Source organism: Melopsittacus undulatus, chromosome 3 (genome assembly GCF_012275295.1).
Source record: "Melopsittacus undulatus isolate bMelUnd1 chromosome 3, bMelUnd1.mat.Z, whole genome shotgun sequence".
NCBI classification, from domain to species: domain Eukaryota; kingdom Metazoa; phylum Chordata; class Aves; order Psittaciformes; family Psittaculidae; genus Melopsittacus; species Melopsittacus undulatus.
Window position 1 is genome coordinate 84351192 of NC_047529.1, and position 22076 is coordinate 84373267.

The 22076-nt window shown below is 36.5% G+C and overlaps 1 protein-coding gene across 9 annotated transcripts in view; it reads left to right on the forward strand.

Annotated features, from left to right (window-relative positions):
* The window catches only part of QKI (QKI, KH domain containing RNA binding), a 155807-nt gene that overhangs the window by 81392 nt on the left and 52339 nt on the right, over positions 1–22076 (forward strand). For 4 of the 9 annotated variants that reach the window (XM_034060700.1, XM_034060701.1, XM_034060703.1 and 1 more), the window contains exons 4-5: positions 4397–4447; positions 21903–22046. In XM_034060700.1, coding sequence (XP_033916591.1) covers positions 4397–4447; positions 21903–22046 — 195 coding nt within the window. The remainder of the gene's footprint in view (positions 1–4396; positions 4448–21902; positions 22047–22076) is intronic. The other 5 variants (XM_034060707.1, XM_034060708.1, XM_034060706.1 and 2 more) reach the window with 2 other exon arrangements.

Below are 22076 nucleotides of genomic sequence, written 5' to 3' on the forward strand. Positions count from 1 at the left end.
ACATATTATATTGTTTCCAGAAAGCAAAGATCATAAGCTTGTCAGATTTTTCTGTTTAAATTAAATTGTTCTGATTATATTTCATTGACTTGGATCACTTGAAAATAATTTACTAACATTTGTACATTTCTTAAGTAGGCATTTCAGTTAGATTTTTGAGAAACTATTTAATGTGTTTTCTTTTAGAGAAATGTGCTATTTCTGTATTTAAAAATACAATGTTGTGATATTCAGGTTTTGAAGACATAATCTTCTGGTTTGTTACAGTCTCTACATGCAGATCTTTTTGGTGAGAGGAGAATTTGTGTGTTGAAATGACTTGTGTTATGAAGTGTGGAAAAATTAAGGAGCATTTTCTCCTTTAGCTATTATGTTTCCTAGACCCTTCTTGCATGAGCAGGGTTTCCCTTTAAGTTCTTTATTCTTCTAGAATTTGTAGTCACTTCTGGGGGGAATTTCAGTATATCTGATTGTGTCCTTGGGTAAGGTTCCTAAGTTTGAGACTGAATGGAAATTCCTTATTCCAGCTTTGTTCCACCTCCCCTCTCCCGAAAAATACTAGTTGGAATGAACAAGTCAGGTAATTTCTGCACACACTCCATCAACAATTTTTTCCTGAATTTCATTTTCAAGTTGGACAAAAGTGTTGTTAAATCATACACTTGTTCAAATAGCAAAGCTAGCTATCTCTGTAACCTTCGGTAAGTGGGGGAACCCACACAGGTTTTTTAATACCAGTAAGCTTTAGGACATGAACAGTATAGAAGCCGAGAGAGTTGACTTCCAGATCTCCAAGTAGTCCTCCAGAAGAAAATTGTTTGTTAGGCATCCTGGTGACAGGGTTTATGTACCACAGGAGAAAAATCCAGGCTCCTTATCTCCCCCTGTAATCTAAGTTGATGGTACTTGTCATTTGAAATGTATATACACCAGCTAAACCTGCTTTTTTCTCTTTCATGAATACAGCACTGCTGAAGATATGTCATAAAACTTGTTTTTATTGCAGATGTACACAATGAATCATAAACTCCAGCATGCTCAGATCCTGCTTATGTAGGCTCAGCAACCAAAACACTGAAAATATTTTATTTATGCTTGGGACCTATAGAGCATGTCTCATATTTGTAGTTATATTATTTAGCTGCATAACAATGTGCTTGATTATAAATACATCTGTTATTTGAAGTATTCTCTCTATTGAGGTCATTCTGAGCACAGCTACATAAAGCAGATTAGTTAAAGTAGATTAGTGCTGATATTGATGTTCTTTATCCCCTTGCTCCATTTTCTTAGCCATTTGGATAGTTCAGAGAATGTGATTCTCTAAGGCAAAAAAATTCAAAATTTATGGTGAAAGTAAGTGACTGTACCATTTAGCCTTTGGAATATCTGTGCTTCAAAGCTGAGAATTGTTCTAACTCAGTTTTTGAGTGATTCAGAATTCTCTTGAGAATATGAAGGATTCATCTAGAAACAAACTTTTAATTCCAGGTATTAACAGAGTCAAGTTATGATTACCCGAATATTTTCTAAACCAATTTGTAATGATTAATGTCAGAGCAGTTCTTTTTCAGATGAAAAGTAATGGCCTATGATATATTGGAGGCCACATTAGATCATTCTGATGATTCCTTCTGGTCAAAGTCTCTGAAATTGGAAAAAATGACTTGGAGTTAAGTTTAGGAATAAAAAGAGGGATAACAGTAAGATGTACTCAATAAAATCTCAATATAATATAATGGAGCATACAATTTGTCAAAGTTTAATATAAATCACAGAAACTTTCATTCTGAGTGTATATATAATTCTTGTTTATGTGTACACAACTGAGGTATGTAACAAGTGTATAGATAGTTTACATTTTGTTTGTCATGTCGTGTGTCCCCCCTCACTCCCTTCCCTCCCCCCCTTCCCCCCCATATCCAGCTTTATGCATCATGGGCTTCATAAATTCCTATATGCTAAAATGAAAATAGTTTATTAGTGAGGATAAAGCAAAAATTTTGGGGCTCCAGTATGGTTTAGCTACATGTAATCTCAGGGGATTTATATTCAAATTGTGTAGGGGCATTATATTATTCTTATTATTAATATTATTGAATATTAAGTTTTATTGCTTGATCACACATATTGCGAGTAAGGTACTTCTGAAGCCAGTGCCTCATTGATCCTGAATTCAAGAAGACTATTCAGCAACAAGTTTAATGATTAGAATATTGAGCTTTTGTTGTCTAGTTAGTGGCCTTAGCTTAGCAGAACTTTGTAATTTAAATAGGTTTATCAGGGTCTAGAGAGATCTTTTCTTTTAAGAAAAGAGGTGAAGTATATTCACCTGTGTAAAAAATTTGAAATGGTCTTAAAGGATTTTTAAAGGGGAAAAACAGGAAGTGAAGCATGATCTTGCTATATGGGCAACAAGATGAAATTCTATGGCAAATTTGAGATGGAACAAGATCAGATCTTAGAGATTGGGAGGAAAGTGAGAACAAGACAAAATAGAGATGACAGTAGGAGAACCTCGTGTTTGTTTTTTCCTTAAATGTATCCATAAATGCTGATTTATTTGTGATTTTTAAAAATGTTTTCTATGATGATAAACAGCTTCCTTCTTTCTGCAACTGAGAAAAGAGTAGCTTCCGTATGTGTCCAACTAGGTATTTTACTTTTTTGAATGGCAGTCTGTTCACTCTGTCCGTATCAGCAGTTATTGTGTTTATAGTGTTAAGAGCTACATAATTACTTGGAGGTGGATATTAGGACATACAGGACTTACAAAATGCATGGATTTCAGTGTCCTGCATTGACTTAGCTGGGAGGAGACTGTGTATGGTTGTCTACATGCCACAAAAAAAATAAATAATCCCTTTACAATGGGAAACATTTGAAATGCACAAATGAAAAGCTTGGAAGGGAGCTGTGTACTAGTTATTTCTGTGCCTGGAGTTTCAGATGTTACATGCTTGTTCAGAGTTAGATTCCACTGCTCTTCAGACTCTTGGTGAATATAATCAGTGTAAACTTTATTGGTTAGTTTAATTATTTTCCTAGTGCCTATAATGAAGTATGTATATTGGGAAAAACCATGGTTTTGAATTTTTGTTTGTTGCTTTTTTATGCACTGATTATCACATTTAAGAGTTTATTTCTTGGTACCTTCAGAGTAAAGAATTGGAATAGCACCTCCTCTCTAAGATGGGGCAGTGTTTTAAAACTCTTGATAGATAGTTATGGAGTGTGTTATATTAGGTTAGAGAAAGCTTATAAACCAATTTGTGTGTGTATATATATATATATGCACACATATATATACATATAAAAAGCCCAAACAATAAAAAACCCCACTCATCATTAGAGACATAAGCTGTCTCAAAGCCAGATGTGAAATGTTTTTAAGTGCTTTGTTTGTCCACTGATTTGTGTGTGTATTTTATCCTGTTGACCTGTTTTAACTCCTTCAGAAATGATGAGCTATGCCTTCTTTTTACTTTGCATACAATGGACTTGCAGTGTATCCCTTTCTTGCCTTGCAGAGCTTGAGTGCTGGTGTGTTAAGTAGTTGTATATTGTTTACTAAATCAGTTTAGTTGCTAAAATTTTCCTGCAGCTAGTTGCAAACTTTAGCATCCCCATTATGAGAATGTGATGTTCTACTGACAGAAGTGAGCTACATCTTATTAACCCTGCCTGCAGGGTAAAGGCTAGGGGTGTAACAGAGAGGTTATGGAGGTTATACTGTGCATGCTTTGATGGGCATGACTTGCAGTGAAAACTTCGGTTTTATTCTGTTGAGTATTGCTGTGGCTTGTTAAATAGTTAAAGCACACTTGACTAACAGAGGGAAAAAAACTCCTACTGGCAACTTTTTCTGACTTTTTTTTTCCAAATGCTCTTTAGTGAAGGTACCTTTTCCCGTGAGACCATACGAGTTTGCAGCAAGAACTTTGAGTATATGGTCTAAGCATTGTTTGTAAATTGCAGCAGATTAATTTATTTCAGATTACTGTGTGTTAACTGTGGAGAATAGCATTGAAGGTGGTAGTTGGGATACTTTGATACAATTCTCAGTTATTTTCAAAAAGTCTTTTAGTTGCTTCTGTTCCATAACATTTAAATATGATTTACTGCATTGTATAAAATAGTTGCATAGGTAGGAGGGATATCAAGATAAGTAGTTGCATGGAAATCATAGAATCTGTTGATTCCTTCATTATTTCCCTTAACCAGGTTGTCTTATATTGTGGCTTCTTGGAATTTCAATCTCAAGTGTAATCAGGAAGGAGTAAAATGTGTCCAGCACAGGATAAAATAAAAACACTAATTCCAACTCTTCATGAATCTTTTAAACATCTTAAAGAAGCAAAAGAGGGCACAAGCCCAATTTTTTTTTGCTTTTCAGGTCTCCTTTAAGAGCAGAGACAGCCATGATCCAGCAGTTTTGGAGGTAGAGGCAAGTAAATGTTTTACTTCTTGTAAGCATTCCAGTGCATTTTTTCAAATCACCTATAAATTGAGGAGACCCTGACTGGAAAAGAATCACAACCCTCTCTTCCCTAAATGGTGAATTTGCTTAGTATGCTTGATGTGAGGAGCTTTTATTGATTGCTGACAGGTGTCACATCAATGCAATATTTCATTGGTGTAAAAATACACAACTTTAATATTAGCAAGGTTTTTGTGATAATAGTCACTGAATTTTTGTCTTTTGAACCTCTGTTCAAAATATAAATTGAGTTGTTCATCACAGTGATTTTGTTTAAAAGAAAAAAATGGGGCTGATATTTGCTATCTCCAGCTGCTGGTGTTCAAATTGGCTCTTCAGCATTCTCAACAACCCTCTTATGTACTGGATCTAAACCTGTAATTATTTCTATACTAGGGACATTTCTGAGAGTTCTTGTTGAGTTTCTCCTGAAGGTATCACTTGTGTTCTTAAATTAGTATTGTTGCATTTTTCTGAAGGGTGTATTGGAGGCACAGGAAGGAATTACCCATCTGCATTGCTGAAGTTTTAAATATCAGTCAGCCTCTGACTGTTACTAATCATCTGGAAATTTGATGCCTTCAGGTACCTCAGGCTGTAGTAACAGAGCTGCTCTTATAACAATTGAAGTCAGTACTTGCAGTTCAGTACCACTTGCACTGCCTTGGCTAGGCATACTTTCTTCTCCCTGCCTTGTGACAGTTACTGGTGATTTAAATGACTGTGATGACCTGCTTCAGTGCTAAACCAGGTGGAAACTAAAGCTGGAAACTATGAATGATACTAGATGGGTGCTAAGAACTGAGGAAGCAAAGCTGTGATACTGTACACCTTAGGTTTAGTTCTTTGAAATATCAGAGCTGTTTTTTGGGGTAAGGGCTGGAGTTTTTTTTGTGGTTTTGGTGTCTTTTTCCTGTTTGAAAGTAGGGAAGTTAATTTGTGACACATCTGGATGAATTCTTAAATCATAATACAGTGCAAAGGTTAAAATGTATTAGTGAATACTTTGAGATGTTTTAAGTTTTTTTGGCAGCCTACAATTGTAACATGGAGAATAGGTAGTATGCTGGTGCTTTTAATTGTTACTGCATTTCTCTGAATGCTTTGTAAAGAGCCATCTTCAAATCTTTTCATTTAGAAAAGTTTGTTTTGTTTTGTTTTGTTTTTTTCCTTCCAGAGGCAATTTAAACTATTTCATGACAGGTTACATGTATTTGGGACAGCTTTTCTCTATTTCTCTTTTGGGGAGGTGGGGTGGGAATGTGTAATATTAGAAGGTTACAGTGTGGACAAGAAAGAAGTCAGTTTTTTGCCAGCTTATGTGAGAGTATAGTTCAAGGGATTAAAAAGTTTTGCTAGTTAATAAGCTGTACTAACCCAAACTAATACCTGTGCCAGTTTGAGAAGGGAGAGGAGAGAAAAAAGAAAGTGGCCAGGTCAGGAAGTGGGAGGTCAGCACCTGTTGCTTGGCAGAAAATATTTGTCATCTGTTGAAAATGCCTTTTGAACAAAGGGATTATGGTTGTGCTTTCCTGAAGAGTAGGAAACACGTAGGATGAAGGAAGCCACCTTTCTTCCACCCATCTCTCTAGGATGTGAGCAGAGCATGTAATTATTTTTGTCCCCAGTTCATGCATAATACTATTATTTTTTAAGGTGTGATGCATTGAAACTACTGTAGAATGTAAGAAAGGTATGCACATAATGACTTTTATTCCCAGCCTTACCATCTTTGACTTTTGTTACTCAGAAGTTATATTAATTTAAAGTGTAGAACTCTTTTGGTTTGACTTTTTTTTTGGGGGGGGGGTACATAAGTGTGCATTCTCAACCTGTATGTAATGGACATTTTAACAAAACAAGCTTGGAACTTGTCTGCTGAAGAGTAGAAGCAGTTATTCTTTTTAGTAACTCTTCTGGTAATATACTGGAATCTGTTAAAAATTACTCACTTGAAATGTCTTCAGACTTGGTTAACCCAGCAAGTATTTCTTTTGCTTCTGTAGCTTCATAGCATACTAACATTCTGTTTGGTTCTTCTAATCTGTCCAGTGTGTATTTATTATATTTCTCTCTTTCACTAATATCTTTGTTTAGCCTTGGGACATGACTATATCTACCTGTGCTTCTCTTTGGGCACTCTGTTGAAAAAGCAGAACTTGAAATTTTGCATAGTTAAGTAAGTCTCAATTTTTCATATTATGGTGACTTGCAGTGGAGCTCGATAATTTGGTTACTTGTGGTTTTTATTCAGTTTGCACTCTGTTTTACTCAAAATCTTGCAAATAAAAATGTCAGCAGATTCACTATTTAATGATATTTCAAAAAAATTACTTTTCATTGGTGAATGATGCTGTACATTTTTCCAGAATCTGTGGGCTTCAAAAAGTTAGTGTGAAACTGGATGTCTTTCTTGAAGTATGGTGTCTCCTAAACAGCAGTTGTAGGACTTATTATTGAAAGTTATCTTGAAGGATGCATATCTAGGCATTCTCTCCTAAGACTGGTTTACATGTATGCAGAGTAAAAAAATCATGATAACCGACTTTGAATTAAAGCTTTCACTTTCTTTTGTCAATGATTGATGCCACGTGAGTGGTAAAGTGGATACCAAGCCTGAAGCTCCATCATCTATGTACTGTAGGAAAGGTTTCCCTAATGCATTATTCAGCAGTATTCTTGAGCTATTTAATACTGTTGCCAAGCTGGCACTGAGTTATAGTCTTTAACTGGCACAACTATTACTAAATTTTAATTAGACCTTGAGAACACATGCCACATGCTGGATACCCCTTCTTCTGCAGTTACAATCAGAGTTGTTGGATGAAATCAGTCATAAAGATGTTTATAACAGTGGTGACACTTTTGAGTTATCTAGGTGGTAACTTGGGTGTGTCAAATCCCATATAATTGTACCAAGGATTTGAGACAACTGCTACAATAAAACAATATAATTACAGACTGTGTACAAGGTTTCAGCCATAAATACATAGAAAGTTTGTCTGCTGAGATCATCTGGGGCAGTAGTTCTGAATTCTTTCAAGGGCTCAACTTAAGTTCATTAGCTAATATTTATTGTCAGCTCTGTACTCAGTGGCAAACTTGGGTAGTTTTCTGTATTCTCTGTAACAAAACTTTGTTTTATTTTTGAAGTAGAAATATATTTAATTTGCTTTAGTTTCTTGCCTGTTACTCTTGTCTTGAACTGAGGTCTTGGTTATATGTTTAGAAATACAATTTGTTTTGTAATTGTTGCAACTGAATATGGAAAGATTGGAACTGTTTCGGGAGGAAGGAGTAAAATGATTAAAACCTAAAGATATACAAATGTATGCTTGTGCAATCACCATAATATTAAACTATTACAGTTTTAGAGTAAATTTCCTGTTTTAATAGCTTAGCAAAAAAAAATAAGAGAATGAAGATCAGATATAAGGCTGGACTATTATTATTAGATGTGATCAAATGTAACAGTCTCAGCAGTAATAAAATGCTATTCTTTGTTCCATTCAGTACTGTAATTGTGATTGTGGATCACTGTTGAAGAAAAAGTTGAATAAATCACGAATAAACATACCACATTATTAGTTTTGTGCTGCTAAGAAGTATTGCCATAGTTCAAATCCAAAACAGACAACACAGCACATTTCTCAAGGAAAAAAAAAACCCAACCAAACCACCCCAAATAAACAAAACAGTAACAAAAAACCCCCAACAAAACCCTGTCCTGGTTTGAGCAGTAGCAATCATTTTTCTCCTTGGTATCTGGTGCAGTGCTGTGTTTTGACTTTCGGGCTGAGAACGGTTGCTGATAGCAAGCGTGTTTTGAATTACTGCTCAAATGTTTGGTTTGTTCAAGGCCTTTGTCTGAGCTCATGCTCTGCCAGGGAGGAGGGGAGGCCGGGAGGAAGGAGAGGCAGGACACCTGACCCAGTCTAGCCAAAGAGGTATTCCATACCATAGCACGTCATGCCCAGGATGTAACCGGGAGAGACCCGGAAGGGCTGGAGCTCTGGGGGGATGGAGGAGGTATCGGTCGGTGCTCGGTCAGGCAGGGTGGGGTGAGTTATGGGTCGGTGGCTGGTGAGGTGTTGTATTCTCTTCACTTGTTATTGGCTTTATCATTATTATTTGTAGTAGTAGTAGCAGGAGTGATTTGTGTTATACCTTAGCAATTAAACCGTTCTTATCTCAATCAGTGGGGGCGCATTCTTTGGTTTCTCCTTCCTAGCTCTCCGGTAGTTGGGGGAGCAAGGGGGGGAGTGAGTGAGCGAACTGTGCGGATTTGGTTTTAAACCACAACAAACCCAAAACCTTAGAAGACCTGTAAGAATGGAGGGAGGTGCAACCTGAATAAAAGCATTGCAATTAACTGGTGATCTTTCTAGCTATGGAGCAAATCAGTATAGTATACGGATTAGAGTGACCCAGAAATTTAGCTTTTCTGTTGTTTCTGGCTTGTGAAGAACCTCTTGCCATGTCAGGACAACACATGGGAACATGCTGTGAGCTACCCTACCTGTAGCATAATATCTGTTTAACAACAATATTGTGTGGGAAATGAATTTGTTACATTAGTCAATGAATTTGTCTCTTCTCCAAAAGACCCACAGGTGGTAGAGGGGGCCACTATTTAGAGCAAGCAAGCCACCATGGGCAGTCATCTGCTTTAACAGCGCCTGGTCACTAAGACAAAGCCCTTCTGTAATAGAGTTTCACAAGGCCTGCTGTCTGCAGGATTAACTTGGAGCATCATTTCTGGTCTGAGTCCTCTCTAATCCAAAATGCAAAGCATCCTTCTAATGCTTCTGTAAATCTGAAAATTCCAGAACTTAGTACTGTGGGAGAAATCCCTGTGTATAGAAATGAGGGAGTGCAAATATCTGAGTGACATATTAATTACATAATTCTTTAGTGGAAAGCATGCTGAAGAGATTACAAAAGGCTTTTTTTTTTTGGTAAGCCTTATGTAAAAGGGCAGTATTAGTGCTGCTGTATGATGAACAGGGAAATGGGGCCATTGAAACCCAGCTCATGTTTCCTGTGAAATTATGTGGTTTTAAGAGGAATATTGAGATTGCAAATTCAAATTAGAAGATGCTAGAATGAAGGTTGCTAGTTAGGACCTATTGGTATGAACTTTTCCTTGGAGTTAATCACTATGCTGTGACAAGTTGTTGGTTTTTTCTGTGCCACACCCGTATTTAAAACCATGGGAACAGTATGTTAATTTCTCAGGTAAGCACCTGAGATGTAACATTTACAGAGTTTTGCACACCTCACTTGAGCTGAGTGGAAACTTGAGTTTTCAAAATATTTAAATAGCAATTTATGTATGACAGCGAAATTACATTTGATGTAAGCAGTACTGGGAGTGTCCAACATGTCTGCAGCATTGCAGGTCAGTCAGGCAGAGTGGAGCTCCCTTATCATCCTCACCCCCTGTTGTGGGAGTGGCTTGGTGGGACAAACTTTTCTTAAAGTGTGACTGACAGCTAGCAGCTTCCTACAAAGGGAATATGCCTGTCCCCTCCTTTGTGCTCAGGCTGCTGCTACCTGTGGAATTTATCACTGATCCAGTTCAGCTTGCTAAACAGGCAATACCTAATCTGACAGCAGTTTGCTGCCCTGTTAAACTGGCTCTGGAAGGGCCTAGTGAGAGCTAGTCCCAAGAAGTGGGAAGGATTCTGCAGGCAGCTAAGAGGAGGGAGAAGAGAATGGAGCCACTTGGTGGAAGTGAGTAGTTACCATTTCAGATCTGTTGTTGAACAGCAGTCTACAGAAGAAGCTCTTCTATATAAGAAAAGTCAGAACAATTCTTTGGGACTTTCTTTTTCTGAGGTGACTAGGTAAGATCAGTGTTCTAATTATAAGCCCAGGCATTGTATCTAAAGCTGGCAATATTAATTTAAATAACACAAAAAGGTTTGATTTCTGTTTAGCACTACTTTTCTTATTGGCATACGAGGTGATTTGGATCTAATTATTTGGTGCCTAGGCACTTGAATCTTCTTGCCATCCCTGCAGATGTCTGGGAAGCAGGAGTGCTTTAGGCACCTGCTCTTCCTTATGCATCTTTGAGAAAAGCTTAAGGCAGATTCATCCTAAAGATTGAAATAGAATAGGGGAAATAAGAAAAGACAGGGGCAATAAGAAAAATATTAGGTGTATGCATTTCAATGCTGATACTCTGTTTTTGATTAAGGTCAGGATTCTGCTAAGCACTTCAGCTTAGACAGGAGATCTGTTGTAACATTGATTATCTCCCCACTCGTCTACCCTGTTTTTTACATTCTGACTGTGCATGTTTTTTGTTGAAACTCACAGGTATCGTTAACTTGCACTGCTTGAGTATGGCTCTGTTATGAATACATGTGTAAGATAAAGGTTTTAAGCTAAAGCTCTGGCATTGCAACCATGTCAACCTGGCCCTGACAGTAAGAACAGCTATGCTTTTCTGTCCATGGCCTGCATTTTTGTAGGCCAGCAATAAAGTACTGTTGGCAAATTGTCACTGATTAAAGTTACTTTCTTTCTAAGATTTCCCCTCCCTGGCCTGCCCCAAACCAATCTAAAAAAAACAGAGGTGATGAATGTTTTGTTTAACGCTTCTAATTTCTTTAAGACTCACTGAGGAGAAAACTATAGCTTCTTTATGGCTCAGGAAGTTATTGGAAGAGTAACTGCTACCTAGGTGTACTGGATTTGAGTCACGAGTCTCTTATTTTTGTTGCTTTGACAAACAGTTAAAGCCTAAAGATCACAGTGTCCTAAAATAAATCTGAACAACCAACCTGTTACTATAAAAATGATTTTATTTTATTTTACAAGTCATCTGATTAAGAAATAAGAACAAACCAAAACTGGTGGAAGCTGCTCATATCTTTAAAAGAGGTCACTTAACTTGTTTTTGTACATTCAAAAAGTAAAACCTATGAACTTGTTATTTTTTACTTTGGGAGGAGGAATAGGAAAGAGTTTTCCTTTGGATTTTTTTTTTAAGTTCTGTGCAGAGTTTTATAACTATCTGAAACTTGTCTATTACATTGTGGGTTAAGAAGTGGTACTGTTCCATTTTCTTGGCACACTGAGGTTATGTTAGCATGCTCAATCTGAGTTTCTGTTAAAAACGTTCTGTAGTGACATATTCATATACTTTTGTGCAAAGATTTGGAATGAGGGAAATTTCACTTCTCTTACTAAGTGTTAAGCTGTTTCTAAAAAGATGTTAAGGAGGTTAGTAATGACGTACTATTGTAAATGTTAGCAGCATGAGAAAATGGGGAGGAGTTGTTCTTTCTTAAAAGCTTACAATTATTTGTAACTAAAAAAGAATGAAGGGTTGGCATAACTACATTGTAATTTTTCAAACTTGTTTTCACAATATGCTCACTTATGACCTTCACCAAGATTTATGCAGAGGAATCCCTATTAATATTTTTTTTTCTTATATATGTGTGTATATATGTATATATGAAGCATATATGTGCCTCATGCTTGAGGAAATACTAAAAGCAAAATGATTGGATTTTCAAGCAGAGGCTGAGTAACTAGACTCCAAAAGTGATAGGAGAATTGAAATTAGGAAATTAGCAATGTGGGTGTGTTGGCATTAAAATGCAGGGTGTAAGCAGCTCAGTTTATTCTGATAGCTCCAAAAGGTCAGTTATCTATTACATTTTTTTCTCTTTGTATTTCTTCATCCTTCTTTTTTAGAACAGTGCTGTAAATTCAGTCTTGAATTTTTTAAATAAATAATTAGTTCTGTTATTCCTAGTGATAAAGAAATGTGGCAGATTTTACATGAGATACTGTAGCTTTGTCTGTTTTCTAGACTTAACATAAATGAGTAACAATTCCTGCTAATTCATGCTTGGATTAAGAATGAATAGGACCTGAAGAAAAATGTGCTTTTTTTTAAATCTCTTGATCCTCATGGCTTGTTCAACACCACTTATTATGCGAAGCTATCACAGAAGAACCAGAGCAAAGGTGTTTGAAGATGAGCTTAACTCGGAAATGGATCAGTTTTAACTCTGAGCTGAAATTATTGAGGAGGGGAGTGTTCATGTATTGACTAGCTTTGCTATGCAAAGCAGCAGTCAAATCTAAGCAAGGCAGAGGGGAAATGGGATGGATTAGATAAATAAAAAAGGTTGAAATTCAGTGAATACAAATGCCACCGTTCTCTTGGGCAGTCACTGTTGATGAAAGTTACATGATAGTACTTCAAAAGAGGAAAGAAAAGTGTTTCAAACAGTGTAAAATTATACTACCATCCTATGAGCTGATCATGTTCTCCACTGAATGCCAAAACATAAGTTTGTATTTTTTTACTTGTACAAGTGGTGGTGACTAATACTTCATTGACTGCGGTGTTCAAAATTCAGTATGATGTGAAGGGTACTCCAGATTGCAGTCAAGAACTGGTTTGGGGGTGGATTTTATTGTTTCGCTTTGTTGTTGTTTCTTTTTTGGGGGTGTGGTTGTGTTTCTGGTGGTGTTTTTTAACTATTAAATGCCTGAAGAAATTTTGGGGGGTACCATACTGTATAGACTAGAAGACTGAGAAACCAATGAATGGACACTTATTTTGCTTAAATATAGCTGAGGAGTAGTGGTAGCCCTTTTCTTTAAATAACAGAGTAAGCTTCAGAAATGTGAATCCACTGTTCAGGTATTTCCCCTAAGCTCCCAATTCAGTAAGCCACAGGCTCTGATGATCATAGAATCATAGAATGGTTTGAGTTTGAAGGAATCTTAAAGATCATCTAGTTCCAACCCCCCTTCTACTCAGGACTGCTCTCAATCCATTCTCAGCCTGTAGTAATGCTTGGATGATGCATTCCATCTTGTCTTCATCCTTTTTGCTGCTTATTCCCTCTCCTGTAAGGGAACAAAATTATACTTGGATCTGGGTGTACCTGTTTCCATACACAGCTTACTACTACAGTAATACTACTAATGTTAAAGCATTAAAATTCTTACCTGTGGTCCAAAGTCAGAGATTTCATGATAATTTTAAGTATTGGCATTAAGAGTTGCATTAATCTCTAAAAAATTGATCTAGCTTTATGCTGTGCATTGTTTGCTAAATTCTTATTTATTCCCTGAGGATACCAGTAAATACTTAGTTACTTTCACCCCAAATTGGGAAATATTCAGTCTTAATAGACTCTTGTGTACTGATAGGATTTGACAGTAGAGCTCATTCCACAAATGTTATTTTTATATAAATTACTGTTATTCTTCGCACTAGCACAACTTGAGACAAATAGGTAAGATTAAAATCCTGGAAAGATGCAATTGTGTTGCTTATTTCATCAAAGCCTATCCGTTGTGGTGGAGAGTTCCTGCCAGCTCCACTCTGCAGCTGTTCACTGTCCAGAGTGCGCTGGCTTGGGCAGTGACAGGGGCTTCCTCTTCTGTCAGCAGACCGTGGTTATTGGATCAGCTCAGTTGTGCTGTGAAGCAAGATCCACTGTGCTGTTTTCCATGTAGGAACCATTTTGTCCGCAGGGCAGATCTGAACTCGGGGTGGCACTTAACTGCAGAGTTTCCCAAGCACAGTCTGTGGTGAATTTCACAGAAGCTTACACAGAACAGAACAGAATCTTCTTCTGTGCATCTAAACATTAGGTTGTTTCATACCATCAGCTTTTTTTCAGAAAGATCTTAGAAGGTATTTTAGATAACACCTTTTGACAATGTTTGAGAGCTACAGGCTAGTTTAATATGAGCTGGAAAACACGCACTTGGTCCAGAATTGTCTTGAAGGGGACTTAATATACAGTAATAATGGATAATTTAAGACATGCTAAATAACACTCTTGTCTGGCATTAAAACCAGTAAGTATGTGACTTAATTTAAGCAGTTGATCTGTTGCTTCTATAGGAGAAAACTTCAGTCAGAAATTCTGCATGTGGAGTAAGCTGTAGTGTTCTCCCTGACCAGGTGTTACTCCTTCAGCATTTCTTTCGTTACATTACTTTTTCACCAGCTTTCTGCTTGTGAACTGCTACCATTAGAAGCTCAGTAGGAGCAAAAGTCTATGTTAATTTGCCTGACTGTAACTGCACAATTAAAGCAGTTTATCAGCAGGGGTTAGGGCAATCAGTGTGTTCTGATGCTTCATGTTATAAAATTACTTCTGTTGTTCAAACAGATACTGTAATTAGTGCATCATGTCAAACTGGTTTTCTGCAGGGCTGGCTCAGAGTTTCTTCTGATAAACCCCTCTATTTTTGCTACTTACCCAAGCCACTTATTTTGCTTGCAGACGTCTCCTAAAGTAACACATTTTATTGAAAGGTTAATGTCAGGAGTATATCATGTGAATGCAGGTTTGGGGCAGGGGTTGTTATTCAAGGGATTTTTGTTTGGTTTCCCTGGTCAGTCCTGTCAAGACTTAGTTTCACTGGCAAAAATGGAAGAGGAAGCTCTTATGTTTGTATTTAGTTATTACTCCATACTAGCGTTTAATACCTAGTTCTTAAAGAGATGAGCAAGTTGCTTTGTGTCAGATAATAAAGGCAACTGTATGTTCAGTCCCTGGTGCATGCATAATTAGATTTCACTTAGTTTTATGAATCATGGTGAGCCAGTCTTGAAGTGGCATTTATGTGTTAAAATATGGTCTCTCATCTCTGCCTTTCCCACTTACAGCTCACCTTGTGGTGGCATCAGTAGCCCCTTATGATCTATTTCAACTCGCCCAGCAGAAAATGGGATGAGGGGGAAAGAAGAGGGTATAAAAGGATACAGTAGGACAACAGTAAGAGATGATTCAAGGGATTTTTGTTTCATTAGAGCTAGAGCTCTCATGAATATGTATCAGCTGATGTGGAGTTATTTGTATATCTGAGACTTACAAGTTGTTTATTTGTTGCACAGTATGTTACAGAAATCCTCTGTCTTCCAAATGTTTTCAATTATCTCTGCAGCAGAGGTGCCAAATATTTAAAAATGGAATTCTGTAGCTCACTTTAGTAGACAGAACAGTTAAGAAACCAGAAGTTAATGCTGAACAACGCAAGCTGAACAACTCTTGTGGCCTGTGAAAGGCTAAGAATAATAACTTAGTTTAGAGAAAAGAGTATTATTGGATTCCTCTGGCTTGGTTTTACCAATTCAACTTTGTTGACAGAAGTAGGATATAATCCATAATTAATGGTTGAGTAACATTTCAGACTCTTTTAAGTCAGACCTGACATTGTTCCATGGCTACAATATTGTTTAAGAATACTTAAGTTAGAGAAAAACTAGAATTTGTTTACAGTGATCTTTATAATTTATTGCTTTTTTGTTAAATTTAACTATTGTTTCAAAATTGCGTTAAATCAACATGTTAACTTTTTTTAATTCACACAGCTTTTAAACTGCTGTTCTGTTTTTAAAACTTTGATATATATATATGCATGAATGTTTTCTGTATGGAAAAGAAAGTCACTTAGAAATACTGTCAATTATACCTATAGCACAATATATTAGACAAAATACATTATGGTAATTTTACTAAGTAGCTGAATTTCTTCTTTACACATCTTACCTCTTCCTCTTGACTGCAAGAAGTGGCTATGAGTGATTATACTGTTTCTTATATCTTAGGATAATTTTAATTGAAGTTCTTAGAATATACTTGAATTAAACCTTTGTATGGTTTAAAGGACTAAATCTATTCCGACGCCTTTTAATTTTAGTGTTCAACTTAACATTATGTGAAAGCAGTCTTTTCTTTTACTCTAGCTATTTTGTGGGTTTTGTCATTCAGTAGGGAGAGCAGCCTGTTATAATAGGCTGGTGAAAACAATATAACGTATTACTTCAAGATGAGTGATGATAGTTAAGGTTGATTCTCAACCTTGAGTCAGTGGCTTTATTTCTTCAAAAGGCGCCTGCTGTACTGAGCTATGTTTGCATTTTGTGGTGGCCAACATTACTGGAAATTGTACGAGAGAGGAAAAAGCGCATAGGACGGGAGTTTCACTTTTTAATGCTACAGGCCATAGCTTCCTGAAAAAAAAAAAAAAAAAAAACCAACACCCACCCCATCCCCCAAAACAACAACTAGCAAAAGCCAAAAACCCCAACAGCCAAGTGGAAAACTTCCTTCCACTCTTACCATATTGCATTCATTCTTTCTTTCTTGTCTTAAGTAATATACCTCTGCCTGCATATAAACAGATACTAGTGAAGCATTTCTTTTCAGTGTTAATTTCATTCTCCTTTCATGGCAATTCTGACGGCTGGAAATGACTGGATTCTACTTCACCAGCTTCGAATTTTTCAACTTACTCTTAGTCAGCTGGCCATACTGTGGAGGTCTTTGTGGTGAGAAGTAAAATTTGAGGGGTTTTTAAAGTTCTTGATAATATTTTGTGATGGCTTGCTTTCTGAAATTATTTTCTGCTTTCACCATTTGAATCTTTTTAACCATTTCAGTGCAGCTTGACAGGCACTTCTTTCCTTTGGATTTAATGTTTTTTGAAAATTATTGGCTAGATAGAGGAGTAACTTAATACCTCTAGAGGTAGGGGATGTACTGAGTTTTCAGTCATCTGCTTTGTGTAGGTCACAGGAAGTGGGTAAGATGCCGTCTTTTTCTTGTTAAGTCAATAGCAGAGACATTAAGAAGGAAGCTTTGGGATGGGACGTGAAGATGTAAATAGTAATGGCCTTAAGGACTTGGGATGTAAGAGGTGTAAGACCCTGACTCGGAAATCCTGTCGTATGGTGGAGTGTATGGAAAACTCAGGGCACAAATCAGCAAGGGACTACACTTCATTATTTTTCCTCATGCAGCAACTTTTCTAATATTAAAGCTTGGCTGTGTAGATTCAGGTCAATTGCATCCTTTTTCTGCTTTTTGACTCTCCCCATAATCCTTTCCCAAGAAAACAAGAAATAATGGGGGGAGGAGGGTGTGTGTGTAAATCTATAAGTATGTTACTTTATTTTTGTGCAATTAAATTTTGAGGAGTTACAGCAAGGCCCTTTTTTGTTTGTTTGTTGTTGTTGTTTTGTTTAAATTTTAAACTACATTGACCTTAATAGCAAGATAAATATTGAGCAGTTTCTTCAAGTCCATTATTGTATATAGGCACCCTGAGGATAATGAGTGTGTATGCAGAGCCAACAGAATGAAAGCAAAATCTGTTTACAGAATTAGGCTATACTTAAGGATACTGAAACTTCTGCCAAACAAGGAGCACAGTGAAATTTCATCTGCCAGTTATGTTGGTTTTAATGTTCTTTAATTTAGCAGACAAGATAGTTTGGTTGTAATTAAGCTTTTCTAATATTGTTGTTCCCCAAGGTTGTGGTATAAATCATTTTACTCTGTAGTTTCCTTCATCATCACTGCCTCCATTTTTCCTGTATAATTCTTCCATAAACAGTCTCTGGGATGCAGGAAAACTTCGTGCTGTAAATTACTTCTGTGTATGTAATATAATTTTGAATACATGCAATTGAATTTCTTCTTCCCTAGTTTTTTATTCAGGTTTTCTTGGTGCTGTTTCTCTTTTCTATGTGCGTACCATTCCTGCTGTAGTAACAAATGGGGGGTTTGCCCAAAATTACCCTCATTGGAGCTTCTTTTACTCACCTTTTTTCTGTAGGTAGACTTGGCAACCAGGCTGAATCGCTCGACATTTGCTACTGAAGGACAAGAGGCAGTGGGCACACTAGAATACAAAATTTAATTTAAACATAAGAAAAACCTTCTTATTGTGACCAGACACTGAATACTGAATAGGTCGCCCAGAGGGATGGTGGAATCTCCATACTTGGAGATACTTAAAACTTGGTGCTCAGCAATATGGCAATATGCCTGAGTTGACCCTGTCCTGCCCTGAACTCCGTGAGTTCCTGAGCAGTTCATGGAAAGAGACATGGAAGATGTCCACAGTCCCTTCCTATGTCAGCCTTTCTCTTGTTCCATGAAGTTGTCTGGTTTGTCTTAGCTGTGGTTCACTTCAAGATAGCCACAGTTCGTATTTTCCTTCTACAAAGTTATGCAGCAAGGCAAGCAGTCCTTTTTTTTTTTTTCCTGCCCATCTTTTCATCATTTTCTCCTCAAACAATTTTAGAAGAAATTCCTAACCAACCCTTAAAGTCTTGGACCATATTTTATGAGTCTTAAGAAAGACACTTCCCAACTTGAATTCCATATCTATTCAATATACCTATTCAGCCTTCTCTATAATAATACAGGGTTGGGAAGGGATGTTTTCAAGACTTGTTACACAGAGGACTAGTTTAATTTAAAATTTTACTGGGGTGGGAAAATACATTTTTCCAAACCATTCTTTCAGGATTTAAAAGGCGGATGAGGTAGCATAAAAAAAATTGTAGCTCTTAATTGCAAGAGATTGCAGGTTCTCTTTGGTGTGAGCCTAGCCCTGTCATGCATTTGCATCTGACATTCTGAATGAATTGACCTAGTGTAGATCTGAGTTCCCCAGTTTCAGTAAAGGCAAGCAAATACATCCATGTTGGTATGGCACTGAACTTATATTTTTGGTAAACCAAAAGATGCTTCTTGGAAAACTGTTAACCTGCTAAGAAAGCAACCTCATGGGACAAGATGGAAGCAATGAAAGAATTTGAAGCCCCAGTGGACTGAGCTAGAACAGAAGAAATTAGAAGCCCATTCCAAACTCTTGAATCTTTTTGACTAATTGTTTTTTCAAAACATACTGTGTGAGCTTGCATTCTTAATCTTCCTTTCAGTCTTACTGTTTGACTTACGAAATAGTGCTCTCCACAGCAACCAGACTTTCATTAATGTACTTCTTAACCATGAAAAAGCACATCTAGAACTGGTGATAAACTAGTTTAGTTAACTTAGCTGTTAAGTAATTGTATGATAGTATGTGCTGTGAGGTCTGAGCTTAATAACACATGTAACTATTAACCATGTAGACAGTGTATTCCACATAAAAGTAATTTAGGGGGTATGGAAAAAAAATCTACAGTATCATCTGTTTATTGTCCTATGTACAGCTTTTTTTTCTTCTTTGAACAAAAAATCCTTATGCTGCAACAGAATAATTCGAAGTTCAGCACTGATATTTCATACTACGTTAATCTAAAATATTTAAATATCAAGTAGTAGAGGCAGCCTATTTTGTTTTATATAAGAAAGAAAGTATTTTTCTATGTTCTGGAAGTTACAAACGAGCCATACATCCACTACAACATTGTGCATTTTGCTGTGAGATTTGAACTCCTCCGAATCATCCAAGTTTTTGAGACTGCACCATATTATTTTCATTATGAAAGAAAACAATGCAGTGCAAGGAGTTCCCTTTATGCTTGCCCACATTACATATAAGCATGCTATTTTATCACGTGGTAGCTAAAACTATTTAAAAAGCATTTAAGCTTTCCTTGTCTTTCAAGACAGGCCTTGCCATTTTACCTGGGGACACCTTTCCTTGTAATTTGTCCCTCTTACTTTCAGCCCCTCCTTCTTCCCTGGTGGTACTGTTGTTGTGCTAGTAACCCCTACGTTTCTCACTGCAGTATTGTGTCAACTCCCCATCAGTCGGTGCAAGTAGTGGCATGTTTCTTGCTCTGCCCTCTGCCGGTTTAGAAGCCTTCTCTCATTCATCATAGCTGTAATGTAATACTCTGTGCTATGTTATATTAATATTCCTTGTCACCATCTGAAAAGAAAACAACTCACTCCTACTTTGAATTTAAAAAAAAGAAAAAATAAATAGAATTGTTTAAATAGTAATAGTGGAGTTTTGATCGAGATTGAGTGAAATAAGCTGCAAATACTTTGTGTTAGATAGTTTTTTCGAAGATTAAATTACAGCAGAGAACATGTTATAACTCAGCTGCACTTTGTGTCAGGTTCTGTTTCATAAATGAGGGCTATTTTTCTCTCTCCCTTTCAGCTTCTGAAATTCACAAAGATACTTTTACAGCCATCACTGTTCAGAAAGTTGGCTAAGGTAGTTTTTAAAAAACCCAAACACTGTAGCTAACAGTGTGGAGTGTAGTGCACATGTTACATGAAGACTAGTGAAAATTAATTTCCTTTGAAGTACTGATTCTTTTACGTAACTTTCCATATATCTCATTATTCTATTTTTTTCTCCATTTTTATCCTTGCATATTGCACAAAACATTTCAGGCTTGAAGCAACTGAGTTAAACGTAGAACATTCTAAAGAACAGTGCTCCCTTATGTATATATAACTATGAAGTACTGCAAGTATTTGTTGGTATTCAGTCTTCTAACATTTCCTCTGTGTGTTTAGTTTCCTGAAAGAATTTAAGTGAAATCTAGGGGAAAAGGCACATTTGCAATTAACTTTGCTGGCCTTTATATTTTTCAAAATGTGATTTGTGATTAAGCCACAAGTGTGTTACTTACAAATAGGAGACTCTTATATTATGCCAAGGATGTCGAGTTTTAAGTGTGTTTTGTTTGTGCAGGCCTTTGTTTAGATGCGAAAGTTATAATAAATCTTTCTCATTTACTTAATTTTTTATATTCTTCCTTTCAATTTTTTAATTTGTTTTATTACATTTAAAATATTGTCAAATTGAAATTATAGTTCTGGGAAATTTAGCTGGCTTTATTTGTTATTCAATAAAAACAGTTGGAAGGTTTCTTCTGGTTTTTGTAAGACTGGGTACTTGAATGTGTTACTTAAAATTACTGATTTCTATTGTGTAGAAATGTTTATATTAAAAAAATATATTTAGCCTGCCCTTTTTTTCTGAAAACAGCAAGCTAAGATTTATCTCTGGGATTATGAATGCCACCAGTGTAACAGAGTACTTATGTAATGGTGACTATCTTGTTACATGCTCTTCTCCGTGACTTCAGTTTTTTAAAGCCCTGTCATCTCCTCTGCCCTTCATTTCTGTTCCTTTTGTAATGTTTGATTCCTGAACCTTTTCTTCATGAGTATTCAAAAGCAGTTTTTAACACTGAAGGATTGCTCTGTTGTCCTCTGGAGTGATTCATATGGAGTTTTTGTGTATCATGTCTGTTCCTCTTTCTTAAAAATATTAGGTTGCTTAACTGTGAGTAGGTTTTATCTGCTTAACCCTTGAAAGCTCCAAAGAAACCAGTGCTGTGTTTGTAGTACTTGTGAATTTGTTCAGTTGGGAAAGGTACTCTAAATTGGTTTATTTGTGGTCTTAAAAAAAAAAAAAGGCAAAAAAACCCCATGAGGTTCCAAAACACAAACAAAATCCCCCAAAAGATATTTTAAAGCCTAAATTCTTGTTAAGTAACCATGTAAAACAAAGTAGCCTTCACAGTATAAAGAAGTCTTTTCCCCATGTTGTCGAAAATAGTGTGTACTATTCACAGAATTGAGTTTGTCCTTTGTGGTTGTTTTATATGGAATGTGTCTCATAGCATTTATCTATTTATTTATTTAATTATTTTCAGGAAGAACAGAACCGAGGCAAGCCCAACTGGGAACACCTGAATGAAGATTTACATGTACTTATCACTGTGGAGGATGCGCAGAACAGAGCAGAAATAAAGCTGAAGAGGGCTGTTGAAGAAGTAAAAAAGTTACTGATACCCGCCGTAAGTATTTGTATTCAAGTCTTCCATTTC